This window comes from Schistocerca piceifrons, chromosome 1 (genome assembly GCF_021461385.2).
Source record: "Schistocerca piceifrons isolate TAMUIC-IGC-003096 chromosome 1, iqSchPice1.1, whole genome shotgun sequence".
Classification (NCBI taxonomy): Eukaryota; Metazoa; Arthropoda; class Insecta; order Orthoptera; family Acrididae; genus Schistocerca; species Schistocerca piceifrons.
The window spans coordinates 496,992,181-497,009,196 of record NC_060138.1 but is presented as its reverse complement, the minus strand read 5'-3'; the positions used below and the strand labels follow the sequence as shown (position 1 = coordinate 497,009,196).

The 17,016-nt window shown below is 37.7% G+C and overlaps 1 protein-coding gene across 1 annotated transcript in view; it reads right to left on the bottom strand.

Moving 5' to 3' along the window:
• LOC124796008 (protein BANP-like) overlaps positions 1–17,016 on the bottom strand; it is a 186,362-nt gene that overhangs the window by 22,123 nt on the left and 147,223 nt on the right. The window contains exon 7 of the mRNA XM_047260094.1: positions 14,296–14,409. Coding sequence (XP_047116050.1) covers positions 14,296–14,409 — 114 coding nt within the window. The remainder of the gene's footprint in view (positions 1–14,295; positions 14,410–17,016) is intronic.

Genomic DNA, 17,016 nt, shown 5'->3' with positions numbered 1-17,016 from the left:
CATATGGATTAATGGTGAGGCTGACCTGTTAAAATTTCTGGAATCTCTTAATACCTTCTCCCAATTAAATTTCACATTGTCCTGTTCTGAATCCCATGCCACTTTCTTTGATGTTGATCTCATCCTGACTGAAGATCAGCTACACACTTTTGACCACATTAAACCTACTAACAAACAACAGTACTTACATTTTAACAGTTGCCATCCTTTCCGTGTCACTGGTCATAATTACCCAACCTGCCTAGTTCAGAAGTAGATTTCCCAAGCCATCACATCCAATCCTGTTACTGCTGATTCCTCTACAAAAGAATTTTGGAGCACACCACTTGCCACTCAATATTATCCTGGTCTGGAATGTATTAATCAGCTACTATGACAAGGCCACAACTTCCTAAATTCATGCCTTGAAATGAAATCCATTCCGTGTTAGATTTTGCCCACCATATCTAGAACAGATTTTTGTTCCACTCCCAAACTCTGTAGTATCCTTGTCAGACTCTATGCTCTTTCCGCACCCATCTCCTGACCCTCTGGCTTTTGACCCTGTGAATGTCCCCACTGCAAGACTTGCCCTATATGCCCTCCTACCGCCACCTATACCAGCCCTGTTACTGGCAAAACATATACGTATACACTATTCAGCCTTTTACATTGGCATGGCTATCACCCAGTTATCAGTCAGGATGAATGGGTGTGTGCAGAGGGTGTAGACAGACAACACACAATATCCTGTTGCGAAGCATACTGTACAATATGACAGTCATGACCTCAGTGCCTATTTTACCACACGCACCATCTGGATTCTTCCCTCAGATGTCAGTTCCAAAGAACTCTGCAGGTGGGAACTAGTGCTACAACATGTCATTGGTTCTCGCCACCCACCCGGCCTTAATTTACATTAATTCCTTCCATCTCAGCATTGTTTCACAGTAATTGCTCCTTACTTCATTCCATTTTAGTTTGCAACATCTTTAATTTTCTGACCTGTTTATTTCTGCCGTCCCCCCTCCCACATCTGTTACTTACAATGCACTTGGCTTTTCACATTATTAACTAGTGCATGATGTTTCGGCAGTAATCTCTGTCTTACCGTTACCCTGTCTTCCACCTTTCAGCTCTCAGGTTTACAAATCTCATCCAGTGTAGTCCCCAACAATCAGTCTTTCCTTCTCATACCATCCATGTGACTTTTCCAAACAGTACCCCTTTTCCTAAACCTCTCCAGTCCTTTTCGTTCACCTCTCTTCCTTCCCCTTGCACTCTTCAGCCAGAAGGAGCCACTGGTTCCAAAAGCTTGCGTAAGTTAAACCTTGTATGTGTGTGTGTCCATTTAGTGAGTGGATTTTTTTTTATCTATCCAGTTACTTTATGAGAGCGTACATGTAACACACAAAAATTCTAACTCATTCATGATTCTCTTCTTTGGCTGCATCTGTCCAGGAGAGTATATTCTGCTGTGAGACCTCACTATTGAGGCGAAAGACCATGCATCACTGGGAGGAGGGGTGGCTGGGAATGGATGACAAGCTGTGGTTGGCATAGTCAACTGCGAAGCTATGGCATAACTCTTTTCAGCCACAGAGGCAAAATGAAGTCCTTAATCTGCCTTTGGATTGGACAGTCCTCCAGACAGACAAAATCCTACTTTACTGAGAGGACCAACCAGTGGGTGATGTTTGTGGCATATGATTATCAAGTATGGTGTATCTGCAAGAGTGCATCTTTTCTACAAATATGAGGTTGGTCCATAATTTGCTTAATATCAGGCAATGGCACAGATGTGAGACACCTAGTAAATTTTTGTTTCATCTTCCTAACTTTTTATAAAGAGCATTGTGAATGCTCACTTGCATGGTCATCCAGCTGGTTTTGCTGAACTAACTGGTGAAATATTTAATACTGCTGTAAAAGCACTCAACTCTATCTTAGCTTTTAGAACTATTAATTCTTTTCTTGGAAAGGAGACCAGGAAAGGTTGGGGAAGGTTAAAAATGCAGTGTCAGTCCTTAGAATGAAATATTTATTACTAGCTTAATTACAAACAAGATCAACTCCATTGTTTTGGTTGTTCAGGAGAGGGGAAAATCTGCCTTACATATATTCGACACAAATACTATGTTGAACTATTTTCTAAAGATCAGTAGCTAATTCAGAATCATATTTGTGTAACAATTCTAATGTCATTCTCTATGGTACAGTAGAAAATTGCTATTGAAATATGGATTTGGTCATGTTTGAACCTAATATGTGGAGTTGGCTGTATTTGTGATGGAAATTGTAGACTGTTTAATGCATTGTGGACACAGTATTTTCATTACAAGTGTAGGCAATAAAGAAAATTTTCAGCTTCAATCAAGAAGTAACTAACACTGTATTAATAAGCTGAAATTTGAGAAGGTGAACATTTTATACACTATAAAAACATTTATAATTTAATGAGCCACAAAACCACGTCAACAGTTTCAAAGTCATCAGCAGGGTTTACCTGCAGTCAATCACAATTTTCTGCACCTGCAAGTATATTTGGTTTGGTATAATTTTATCGTATGTTTTAGAAAGTTATCTTTATAATGTTTTTCAAATAACAATATTATGAAAAGAATAGATTGAACTTCCCATTGTTTGATGTTTTTCAAGTAGATACTTTTACATCCTGAATCTTTGAAGGATTTACTTTTATTTCACATAAAAGCACAGAACAATATACAAGGCAGACCAGAACTCCGACTAACTTTTAGAGATGGTGATATAGAACAAAACAAGGAAAAAATGCCTAGTAAACATGAGCTCTAAAATAAATACCTGAAGAGCTATGAGCACTTGTTCATCTTTGCTACTGTGAGGCAAATATCTTCTACTGAAAGCTCTCTGCTTTCCATACTTTTAGAGGTGGTAGTATGGACCAAAACAATAAAAAAAGTCCAGTAAACATGAACTCCAAAGAGCTTAAGATCTATGAGCAATTCTTCATCTTCACGAAGGCAAAGCAAGTCTCTTCTGCTGAACAAGTGCTCATAGCTCTTAAAGGTATGCCTTTTAGAGACCATGTTTATTACAAACTTTCTTCTTGCCTTGGTCCATACTAACAACTCTGGAAGTTTGTCGGTGACATTTTAGTTCATTCTTTACGTCTTTTGAACATTTGCTTTTCTTCACTATGAACAATGACTGTGCAGTCTCAAATTTGTGTGTATATAAATACAATAAAACTTGCTAAAAACGGAATCACCTGTGACTAAAATAATTTTCCAAATTGGACAAGTTTCCGGATTACACAAAACTCACTGGGCTATTTAAAACTTGTCAGGTATCATGCACAAACATACAGTAAAAATTTTTAATTACTCATATACTGTATTTATGTACCTTCACTCCCATGTTTATTTGCTTTACATTTCACTTCTTTTGACACATATCAAGGAGGGAAACTTGTTTTAATTCCCTGTTCAATTTTTTTAAGGCAATTTTTTTTGCACCATACAATAGTTCCAACAAGTTGGGAGAATTTGTGTGTGCTGCAAATTGTATAATATTGTTTATGCATGCAATGGTTTCTTCAGACTTATTAATTTTTCTAAGGACATCATTTTCCTCCTTTTCTTCTTCCCTTGTTTTTTCATCATCATCCTCTGTGTTGCAGATTTCTATTAAGTTGCTGAAGTGAAAGTGGAGTGGGTTGACATAAAATAATCACTTCGAATGAGATCATCTGCACTACATGAAATGTTTCACTTTTACATTACTTCAGCAATTGCTGTTGCATTTTCTTGAACTTCGATGGCCATAAAAGCGTCTTGTTCTCGACTCCCAAACCCTGCTTTGTTGAAGCACTTAGTGACAATTTTGGGTTTTATTTCCTTTACTGCCATGCCAGTCCAACCATGCCAACCCAATTTACTGCATCCAGGACAGCAACTGACCATGCAACAGCAAACACATCTTTGGCTTCTTGAACACTAAGAATAAGAAATTGCATCAGTAATCATCTATAATGACATTTGAATGTGTAAATAACCCCCTGGTCCATGGGTTGCGTAAGGCTGGTTGAACCTGGAGCGAACCAAGCCAATTTCACGTTTGATAATGTTACTTTTGGGCGGCAGGTTGCATTGTCTAGGAATAGGAGAACTTGGCAATTTCCTTTTGTTCATTTTGGCATTGAAAGAGCTCAGTCATTCTTCCATAAGACCACTCACCATCCACACCTTTTTATTGCTTCGCCATGTGACTGGAAGCTTACTGACGTCTATGTTTTTCCGCCTTTCCAATCACCAGTGGCTTTTTCATTCCACCTAACATGTTTTCGCATGCAGTACAATGAGTCTTTCCTTGGACATTTTTCCGCCAGTGCACTTTTCATCTCAAACTGCTCACGATTTTGAAGGCAGTGTGTGATAGAACAGTCCCATTTCATTGGCACTGAACATGTCTTTCGTAATTCACAATTAAGTTGGACAGTATAGTCTTCCATTCTGTTGATACACTTTCCTACACATCCTTAGCTTCCCGACACACTTCATTCCATACACTGTTGTGCCTAGCTTTGAAACTATCCAGTCATCCTGTGGATGCCTTAAACTCTGTAATTCCAAGCTCTTTAGCAACTTTCAGAGCCTCACTCTGCAACATGAGTCCAGATAAAGGTAAATTGTGCACTTACGAACCTTTCTCACACTATTTCGTTAATTTCTTCATTTCCGGTCTTCTTAGCCTTTCTTTATATCGGTCCATTCGCTTTCATCCATTCCATTCATCCCAAATCTTATCCTTCTTTCTTAAAGTCTCATAAATTTGTGTTGTACCGCATTTGAGACACAACATAATTTCGCGCACAGAGTTTATCTTTCTCACTTATCTCGATTGTATTAATCTTATCATTAAGTGTTAACGACACATACCATTTGTTCGACATCATGTTACTGCATCTCTTAAAGTGCCACTAGTCACCAGAAACTGGCAGAAAATAATGACCTTGACGGGTAAAACCATTGTTTAACAGAACAATAACCTCCTCTTTCACTGAGCACATTGCAGAAGAGTGTTGGTAGATGTGCAACAATGTTCCTGTATGTGCTGGCATGCATCAATAATGAGGAAAACGATAAAGCCAACCAGCAGAGGACTGACGAATGAACCGTTCCCTCTGATGGAGACATTAATGTGGATGACCTCACTGGTGCTGTTCAAGAGATGCAGGCTAAATTTTTATAATGTAATCTTTCTCTCATTATAATTATCACCTTCAACCACCTCAACACTAACATGCACAACACAATACATGCATTACCTACACAAAACAAGTAGTCAAGACACCTGATATGCACATGACTCAAGTAATCATGAGCTACATGTCAAGATACATAAGGACTGTAATGATTTTCATGCAGCTAAATGTTACCTTCAAGACAATGAATTATGTTAATAGGTAATGGACAATTTGTCTATAAACACTGATTGAGAAATCATGATTCCCTCTGCGAAGTTCCAAATTGTTTTTATGCACAATGAAACAATGAGATGTCAAGGTACATAACTTTTATCAAATAATAAAACATAACAGATACTGCTTAAAAGTTTAATATCTCTCTCTCTCTCTCTCTCTCTCTCTCTCTCTCTCTGTGTGTGTGTGTGTGTGTGTGTGTGTGTGTGTGTGTGTGTGTGTGTGTGTGTGAGAGAGAGAGAGAGAGAGAGAGAGAGAGAGAGAGAGAGAGAGAGAGAGATAGAGAGATGAAAGAAATTAAAGACATTTGTCATGACAACTCTCCATGGATCATGGAATCTGTTGGGACCAGTCAACAAATGCAATGTTATCTGGTACTAACAAATTAAAAGAAAAAAAACTCTTCCATCACACTTTCCAGTCAATGTTAATAAAATTGGTGAAAAGAGTCACTGGTAAAGGGCAATTAGATTGATCATAGGTGATGATTCAGTAGTGCCTGGTTGAGTCTTGTCTATAGCATTTTAAATTTCAAGGAGAAGGCATGAACACAGTTTTGCAGTCATCTTGCAATAGCATACAGCATGATGAACATGCTTGTCTTTCAAGGTTAATGGTGGGTAGACATTGATCTAATATCTTGTTAAATTGTAAACATTTTATTACTTGTTCTTTCCGAAATGAACAATATAGTGAAGGGATTATCATTGCCAAGGTGGACAAGATGCTAACGCCGACCACAACAGCTCAAATTTTTAAGACCACTAGTCCTGCAGATGATGAAGAGAATGAAAAAACATAGGCCTATGATGTGTGAAAAGAAATTATCCACACAGTTAAGGGAACTGAAAATTTAATTGTGACGAGAAACTAGGATTCAATAGTAGGTAGTAGGAAAAGGAAGAGAAGGAAAAATAATAGAACATGGACTGGTGAAAAAGAATGAAAGTGAAACCACCTGTATGAATTTTGTGCAGAATATAATCTTTTCATGAAAGAGAGTTGTGTGTGGAAATGACCTGGAGACACTGAAAAGTTTCAAATTGAAGATATAAGGATAAGACACAGATTTTGGAACAAAATTGTAAACTGCAGGACATTTCCGGGGACACAATTAATTGATTATGAACTGTAGATTAAAACTGAAGAAATTGAAAAAAGTTAGGAAATTAAGGAGATGGGACCAGGGCAAGTTCAAAGAACCAGAGGTGGCTGAGAACTTCAAAGTGAATGCAGGCAATGCCTGACAGAAACAAGAGAACGAAATACCACGGAAGACAAACAAGTATCTTTGAGAGATGAAATAATGACGGCAGCAGAGCATCAAATAGACATAATGTCAATGCCATGTAGAAATATTTAGATAATACCTGATATATTAAGCTGATGAAAGGGGAAATTAACAAATGCAAGAAATGAGGGAAGCAAAAGGGAATACAGATGTTTAGAAATTGAGATTGACAGACTGTGCAAAATGGCCAAGTAGAAATAGCTACAGGACGAATACTACAAGACTATAGATGCTTGCATAACTAGGTGAAAGACAAATTGTGAATATATAGATTAGATTAGATTTGCTTCATTCCAATTGATCCGTAGTGAGGAGGTCCTCCAGGATGTAGAACATGTCAGAAAAACAATAATACATTGCAAATATTTATAACTAAAACATAGAAGTTAAGGTACCTTCCAAAGGTCCCAAGTGGAATGCTTGTCTTTTTTTCCCCATAGAAATCTTTGAGAAAAAAGAAGCAGCTGAGGGAATATCAGGAGTTCAAAAGGCAAATCAGTATTGACCAAAGAATGTAAAGTTGAAAGGTAAGCCGAAAATATAGATAAGCTAGAAGAGGATTATGCCAAATGTTTTTAGCAGAAACCCAGAAAAATTATTTACAATAGATATCTGTTACAACTTTTTGAAGTACTCTCCATGAACTCCTGTAAATTTTTCCATCCTTTGAAGCCACTACAAAAATGTTTCAGTCCAAGCTTCTTTAGGAAAGACACTTGCTCTTGCTGTATGTCTTGAAAGGAGGATATAAGATGAACACCAACAAAAGTAAAACAAGGGTAATGAAAATACTCTAAGTAAACCATGCAAAGCAAAGGGAATTTAATTAGGAAATGAGACGCTAAAAGCAGTAGATGAGTTTCACTATTTGGGCAGCAACATAACTGATGATGACCAAAGCAGAGAATATAATACATATGCTTGAGGTGGAAAAGCTTCTGTCTCATTAAAAAGCATCATCCATGTGAAACTCAGCTTGCCCTATTCCCACATGATATCCTGTGAACCAGGGATGGAGGGCAACAGGAAGATTACACACTATGTGCTTCAGCAGATAAGATGAACTACAGATAAGACAAAGTATAAATTTTCATCAAAGATCTATGATTTTACTGTAAGCTTGCCCTATAAGACAATCCCCAACTATCAACAGCCTGTAAATATAGTTTAGAATGGTGATCATCTGCATAATAATATGTGTACTGATTCAAGTAATGACCCTGAGTATATATGAAAGCATTGTATTGGCTATTCAGTTTTGCAGACTTACTCACTCTGTACTACTAAACAATTGGTACAGTTGCACACATCATAAAGCAAATCCTCCTCCAGCATTGTTACAGTTTTGCCTGTAGAAGCATGTGCCGAGTAACAAACTCATATGTACAGCTAACGAGTGTTATTGTAGGTTCTGTTGTGTGTTCAAACAGTTAGTTCCGTAAGTATAATTGGTGTAAAATTTGTTAAGTGTGTGACTAATGATGGAACCAACAAACAGAAGGAAATACAAAGCAAGGTTGAATTTAAAGGTCATAAAATAGGCCAAAGAACTGTGCTACAGCAGGAGCTTTCAATATAACAAAGAATACGATAAGAATTGGCGAAAGAATGAAGACGCTATTAAAGAAATGCCAATGAGAAAGTGTTCTATGAGGATAGGAATAGCAGCTTGCTGGCCAGATTAAGAAAATTGCATTGCAGAATGGGTACAAGAACAGAGGCAGAATTGTTATGTTGTTACAAGAAATATGAGTGAGGCTTATGCACTGAAGTGGGCACAAGCCAGTCCAGAGCATGGCACAGTATTTAAAGCAACAGTAGGTTGGTGTAATCATTTGATGAACAGAAAAAAATGTGGTAATATGGCAGAAAACAAAAATTGCACAGAAATTACTGAAAGATCTTTACCATAAAATTACAAGTTTTCACTAGTTTGTTATTCATATGAGGCAAAGATACAACTTTCCACTATCCTACATTGGAAATACAGATAAAACAGTGATGAACTTTGAAATGATGAACAATGGAACTGTGGAAACGAAAGGCATAAAAACTCTTCAAGTCAAAAGTATAGGTCATGAAAATACCAGGTTTACAGTAGTTACATCATGCATGGCAGATAGAACAAAGTTACAACCTATGGTCATTTTCAAGTGGAACATCATTCCTCAACTAAAATTTCTACCACCTGCTATTGTACATTTTCACGAAGAGAGATGGATGGACAAGACTTGTGGATGGAAAATGTGTGGTGAGGCGACCAGGTTCTCTATGAAATCAATCAGTTCGTTGGTGTGGGATATGCTTTGCAGTCACATAACTGAAAAATACCGAAATCACATAGTATGAAGCAATACCTAGATTACTGTTATACCAGCTGGTTTGACCTCAGTGCTACAACCTTTAGATGTCTCTCTGAATAAACCATTCAAAGACCACATGTGTGACCAATGGAACACTTGGATGAGGAGTGGTAAAAATTTGTAGATGGAATGTAGAGCTATCAGACTGCATCACTTGATGTTTTTTGTGATTTCGTGATCAAATCACGGGAAAAGTGAAAGTGAAAACAGAGATAAAATCCTTTAAGAAGTATGGGATTTCCAATGCTATCGATGGCACATAGGATGATTTGTTATGGGATACTGACGACAAAGTGGAAATCTATTCACAAAGTGCAGAATGGGACCCATATGATGAGCTTCTCAACAACAAATGTAATGGTGTACTTGAGGAGCTGCTTTCCTTAGATGATTCTTGTAAGGATTTTGCAATGTTTTAAATGCATTGGTAAGTGATTTATTTCATAATGGTTCTAATTTATATAATTTTCAATCTATGTTTTATATCTGTCATATAAGATGACCCCAATTTTGGGTGCCTTGTTTTATGCTTCAACTATCATCTTATCAACCAAAATATACAGTATACTTAAATCCCTGGAAAGTGTTTGATGAAGAGCCCCACTGCAGAATGATAGTGAAGATCCAAATATAGATTAGATTCCCTGGTATGTGAATGTCTCTAAGAATTCTTAAGTAATAGAACACAAGATGTTATCCTCATCATAGGCAAGGGTATCATCAGGAGTGCTCCAGGGTAGTGTGACAAGACTGCTCTTATTCTCTCTATATACAAATGATGTGAAGGACAGAGTGAGCTGCAATTTGCAACTGTTTTCTGATGACATTGTAGTGTACAGGCAAGGGTCACCGTTACATGACTGTAGGAGGACACAAGATAGATGGCAGCTTGGTCTAAATATGTTGAAAAATGTATCTAGGTGTAACACTGCAAAGCAATATGAAATGGAACAAGCATGTAAAGTTGGTTGTAGGGAAAGCAAATGGTCAACTTTAGCTTATTGGGAGAATATTAGGGAAGTGTAGCTCATCTATAAATGACAGGATGCACAGAACATTAGAGGGACACATTCTTGATTACTGATTGCGTGTGTAGGATCCCCACCAGGTCAGATTATAAAAAAGATTGTCACACTGAAAATGCAGCAAATTTTGGCAGCCACTTGATGATAAACTTTTCCCTTATATAGTGTTCCAAGTGAAACACTATGGCCACAGCTAAGATAGTCTGCGAGATTTAACACATTCGCATGTATGTCTAACAATTCACACATTTCTTACAGAAAGACTGACTACTATTTACAAAACCAAAAGCACCTTCTATACTCTCAGCAGTCTGGACAAAACAGGATTACACACACACACAATGCCCATTATACACCATAAAGAAGTATATGAACCACAGCTCTACCTGTCTCAGTACAAATCAGTGTGTGTTGCCTCCAATGATGAACTACTGGTCATAAATCATCTTCAGAAAATTATATTTTTCATACTGCTGACACACACACACACACACACACACACATGGAAGTACATGAAACTAATCTAGTTTTCACAGCTATTAGTCCCTTCCTTGGATAGGTAAGAAGGATAGGTTGGGGAAGATTAAAAAGGAAAGGGACCCAGGATGACAGGGACCTACCAGTCCCGAGGATTTTTGTTTACAGACATAGGTAAATATTTTCTTTGAAAAATAATATTGTAATCAGCAAGTATAATCCTATAAGTAGCAGATAAGCAGTAGTTCATAAAATAAAGAATAATCGCCTTCGGTCACTATAGTGATTTTACTTCAACACATGATGCATTTCAAGCCCTGTGGACTCATCTTCAGGTGCTCTGACAGTCTACATAAGTTTTTTATTCGAGATTTAGGTTAATTCTGGTCTATTTCCAGTTGTGGATACATGGTTTTGAAGCACAGTATGACTAGACATATTTATGTACATATGTACACTTTTCATTCTACACCACATTTTGTAAACACAAGTCAAACCAAGTCCAGGAGTCAAAATGTATCGTACTTGGAAATAAAATCAATACTGTGAATGAAGAGAGTTGTTCTTCATTTTACGAAAGTCACACAGGCATTGCACTGGTACGTTAACACAAGTGAACGTTGCAAGCCAACACCCAGTGAGACACAAAAGCAAATCATCCGCATGCGTCAACAGCTGCAGAGCAAATGACGCAGCATGCTGTGGCGCGCAGCACTCCTGGCAGGCCAGAAGTGCAATGTTTATCAGTTCTCCCTCCTCCGAGCAACGGCCGCTCGGCCAGCTGCAGCCCAGTTATCAACTTCCGGTCAGGGAGCAATACCGGGCGTGGTCCCTAGTAAAACTAGAGGGACCACACTGCCTATGTCATGCCTGAGGCTAAGTCCGCTCTCTTAAGGTAGCCAAGTGCCTCATCACCAGACAAAACACATCAGCTGTCCGGGAAGAAACACTGACAGCAATGGCTTAAATTAAAATACAATTATCGAGTATCAGTGAGGAGGCAGCAGCCTTTTCCCAATTAGCAGCTCTGTTTCTAATTTACTTGATTGAATTTGGATAGTATAAGGAGGAATAGGATTAAATGGTACAGTGTAAGTTTATTCATAACACAGTATGCACGGTAACAAAAGACAAGAAATCGCAGAAACTTAATATATACTTTGATTTATTCCACATCGAAAAGTTCACTTTTTTGACGGACTCTACAGAATACGGTGAGTGAATGAATGGAATTACTGAGTAATACGCTGTGACAGTACATAGTTATTGCAGTAACCGAGTAATTCATAAAACCAAACCAAGTAACAAATATGGCTTCATTCCTAAACCTCTGCAAAATAAGGCAAATAAGCCTCTCGTGACCCACAAGTAACAAGACAAAAGAATCATACAGAAGGTGCAAAGTAAGTAATACACAGACCAAATGATGTGACTGCACAAACTAAAAGAACATAGTGACAGTGTGTCAGCACTGCTCCGCGTATACAAGGGTGCAAGGTGCCAGTAGAGGGTGCAGCAGAGACCGTGCCATGTGCACACTTCCTACAGGTGGCCACTAGTGGCTGGCCCACACTGACACAGTTGGCAGTTGATTTAAGTACACACGTGTGGTGACATTACACTCAGTACACTCTTACTCACACGCACTAGTGGCAGGATATAGCAAATTTCTTCCTCGTGAGAAGGGGGCGCAAGGACAATGGAGGGGATGCTGACGGTTCGACAAGAGATACATCCGTCGGATCCAGAGCGGCAGTAGCTGGGGCTGACACCAAGGCTGGAATGATGAGCCGGACTGACGCCTAGCATTGGACCGAATGTGCAGCGACGGGGGCACACCCGAGGGCAGTGGGACCGTGCAGTGTGTGACAACAGCACCGGGGAGGAGGGTGCCATCACCAACATGCATCCAGAATGATAAGCCTGATAAAACTGTACCTAAAGACTGCACACGCAGGAACTATTTGAAACTTGTCGCCAATCATCTAGTAACCAACAATCCGAGTAGCACAAATATGGCTTTATTCACAAACCTCTGAACAATAATGGAAATAAGCCTCTTGTGACTCCAGATGTACCAAGTCAAATGAATCACACAGAAGATGCAATATAAGCAATACACAGACTAAATGTTGTAAGCGGTACAAACTAAAAGAACATAATGTGAGTGAGTCACTGCTGCTCTGGACGTATACAGACCCGAGCTGCCAGCAGTTGGTGCAGTGGAGGCTGTGCCATGTACACACTTCCTACATACATTCTCTAGTGGCCGGTCAATGCTGATACAGTTAGTGGTCGATTTAAGTACATATACACAGCAACATTACACTCAGAGCACTCGCACGCCCTAGCAGCAGGATACAGCAATTACATTTTTCTATTATTGGTTTCAGATCAGAAGATGACCATTTAACACAGATGATATCAGTAATATAAAAAAATCAAATTATTGGATGTTGGAAGAGAAATCATCGCAAGAAATATGGCAATTGCACTCATCCCTATATGCTAAGAGGATCATAGCAGTGCTATAAATCAGTACATGATGATGTAAATTAACATTATTGATCAAATATACTGGATGCATATTTTGGAGTAACGGTGTCCAAATCACTATCTGGCCATTCAGATCTCAGTTCTCCAAGCTTTCTCTAAATAGATTAAGGTTAATTTCAAGACAATAATTTTCAGAAAGGACTTTTGTGACTTCCTCCCCCATTCTCTCCAATCCAAGTGAGATTTCCGTCTCAAAGGACTTCACAATTAACAGGAAACATTCATATTAAAGAAAAAAAATCACTTGCTGGTGAAGTACTGGTCTCCATACATGACAAAATGTATTAATTGAATGAACTGAGGTTGTGGCATGTATATTATTCTCTAATTACTCATAAAAAATTTCTGCATGCAGCTCAAAACAACAGCCATTAATCTTGCATTTTTTATTGAAAACACAAATGACAACTACTTCATTCACATTATGTAATAGCTTTTTGTAATTAAAGGAAAAAACTTTTCTTTTTTCCTAGGCAATTCTAGATTGCAGTGAATACATTGTTCATTTTGTTGTTCCACAGTGAAGAGATTCTCAAGAATGTGCAACATGTCAGAAAAAGAAAAATACATACATACATACATATATACATACAAAAGAGCTAAATCTCTTGGTTCTTTTCATATATACTAAGTGAAATGGTCCTGAAGGATATGGAGAAGTCACACGTTCTGAATGTATTTTCATTCACAATTTTACACAAAACTTATCAGATATATTGAAAACATATACTTACTGAAATTCATTAGATAATTCCTAGACTATTATAGGGAAAAAAGGGGGGTGGTGGTGGTGGTGGTGGTTATTACGTTACTGTGCCTGCTTGCACAACTGCATAAAAACACTGTAGCAATCCCATATTACATAAAACCTATATTATGTGCTGCTGTTAGTAACATATACACCAGTCGGTTGTCCTAAGTAATATGGAAGCACCTTTGATGATATTTACTATGAAAGCTTGCTGAGTATAGATGTAGATAGTAACCAACCAAAGCAGCAGCAAATATAAATGTTTTACAACACAGTTGTTATTCTAACGCAACAACATAGAACTTATGAAATTATATTATGTATTATTTTCTTCTGTTAATAGTGTGTGTATATACAACAAAGACTATGAAGCAATATGGAGATATACTTACAGGTACTACCAAACTTTCACTGAAAACTTGAACATGACGCATTTCTTGGAGTCTGGCGAGTTGCTCTGGAGTAGCGTGCAACACCTTAATATCTCCCTCTGGTGTATGGATTAACTGTAAATTTTATTACCAAGATTACAAAAAAAGCCATTGAAATGCTATTCTCTCATTGCCCTCACACAGCTTAAAACTATACAGAAAAAACAATTAACCATTTTCATCAAAGATCTGTTAACAAAGGCTATGTTAACAAAAGCTGCCTGTCTGTTTCTCATGGTTAACTGTTAATCTAAAAATGCCTTGTGCATCCACAGCAATTATGTTTATGATGAGACAGAGGAAAATTTTCAGACTTGTCTAAATAGATGCACATCCCGATTTTACTGAAATTCTGCCATAAATAAGAGAATTTCCCCCTTCCTATCACATTACAACACACTAAAGTAATTTTCATGTGGACTTTGCCTCCTGGTCTAGAGTTCAAAGTAGCGTACTCTGGTGCAAAGATATTAATCAAGCTCCCATGTAGACCAAAATATGAAAATGGGAATCCCTTCCAATTCAAAAGGAAATTAAAAACATGCATCATTAGCCACATCCACAAAATACCTGATTATCTATACTCAAATATTAAATATTTCCATTAGATAAAAGGCAATTAACGGTGTTCATTGCATAGCTGCATGACAATTAGTAGTTTACTGTAAACAGGACTCTGTTGTTACAGTTATAGGTAGCTATTTTCTTTACAAATTATCAATGTAATTAAGTGAAAATCAAGTTACCAGCAGAAGAAATGTGCTAAGGACTGACAAGCCATGGACAGCTTTGTCTTGTCTCCAGCAGCCTGCACAAGCTACATCACACTTCCTTGCCAGTTTTCTTAGTCAGCAGATTGTAGAGGCGCCACCAAATGTCACTAGCAAGAGAAAATACCTGACACAACATTACTGTCGACCACAGTAGCGCTACTACCCAGAGGGCACTGGTCATCAAGAGCATCCTCTGACAGGCCCACATCAAAATCTGGGTTATAAGGTGGCCCAGGGCCAGCCTGAGTACGAGTTGTGATGCAATCTGTGAAGTGCAAGCAAATGTGCAGACAGTTTGGCTCAAGTTCTAACATCATGCACTCTGTTTGTCATAGGCTTGGACTGGACTCGGCTTTGGACTTCTTCCAAAGAAGATTCTGAATAAATTTCTTTTTTTAATTAAACCGCAGTAGCCCCATTTAGTTTAGTGTGTAACTCACAATTATAAAATGAATGGTCCACTTTATGGACACCTAAGCAAAGTACAAAATCCACTAAGTTCAAGGCAGGAACAAGGGACACTTTCTAGTGAAAATAGCATAGGTCCAACTGAGAGAAAAAAGGCTCTCTCTAGTAGATATAAGCTCTACAATGACTGTGGCCAACAAGAAGGATCCTGCCTTGTATGAAGCAGATGTAAAGTTGCACTTCATGTCAACAAATGCTCTATGGAGTATGACACACAACTGAACTGTGTGTGATGATTTCTGCTTGTATAACATACTGGATTAACTTTATCTGTTTACTATGTGTACAAACTTATATATTCAGGAAAAGTAAAAAATATACAATGAAAAACAATTGTAATCATCTAATTATCTGAATTCAGAAAAACGATTGGTCAAGTGGCTAATAAACTGATGTTACTGTAGTATGCAAAACACATGTGATCTCTCAGGTTTTCTTCACATGACTAATTAATCACTTACAACATGATGCAACTATGCCCAACATAAAAAAGAGGGAAGCGATTAGTATGAATTTACTTTAAACAGTATAAATCAAATAACGTTATTTTACAAGTGTTGTAACGACTGAACCAAAAGTGTTATTAGAAGTGTCTGTCAGTTCATGATTAATTAGTTGGTTATGAAACAAGCTCGAGTAATTTGTCGTATACTGATCAATTTAAATATTATCTCTATGACAATGGTAATTTCTGTAAAGGGAAAAATTGGCTGTATTTTCAAAATTTTTGGCATACAATAGCTTACATGTAAAAGTAATTTGAGCACTAGGTTAAAGGTTTCCATCTAAAGAGAGAACGAGGTTGAACAATCATAAATTATTTTCTAGTATTACAACAGATAAGGAACTATATGTGGTACCTAGAATGTAAATCTATTTAATTTGACAACAAAAGAAAGCAAAAAATAAGTTCAAGTTTTAAATTTCACATTTTAAAAAATCATTCATGCAGAAGGATCATGCAGACATACAACTATTTGATTGCCGCATAAACTCCCACTGGAGGACATAAAAATAGACACCTATGGTACAGAAAATTAGCTGAAAGAGTCAAAAACTAGTCACCATGAATGGATGGAATCTCAACTGGGTCTTACTGAGAGTATGCCTTGACACTGGACCATACTTAGCTTGCATTTATCATGAACCTCTCACCCAGCAAAATGTCTCAAGTGAATGAAAAGCTGCAGGTGAATCCCGTCAATAAGATGGGTAAAAGAATAGACCTGCAACATTATAAACCAAAAGCCTTTTCCGAGAACTCCTGACAGTATTCTAAGAAGAACGTAGTAAGTTTTCTTGAAGGAGAAAAGCTTACTTCCATAAACCAACACAGATTTAAAAGGCATCACTCATGTGAAACTCAACTCATCCTTTCCTGATACGATATACTATGAGCATGGACGAAGAGTGACACTGGGATTCCATATTCTTAGATTTC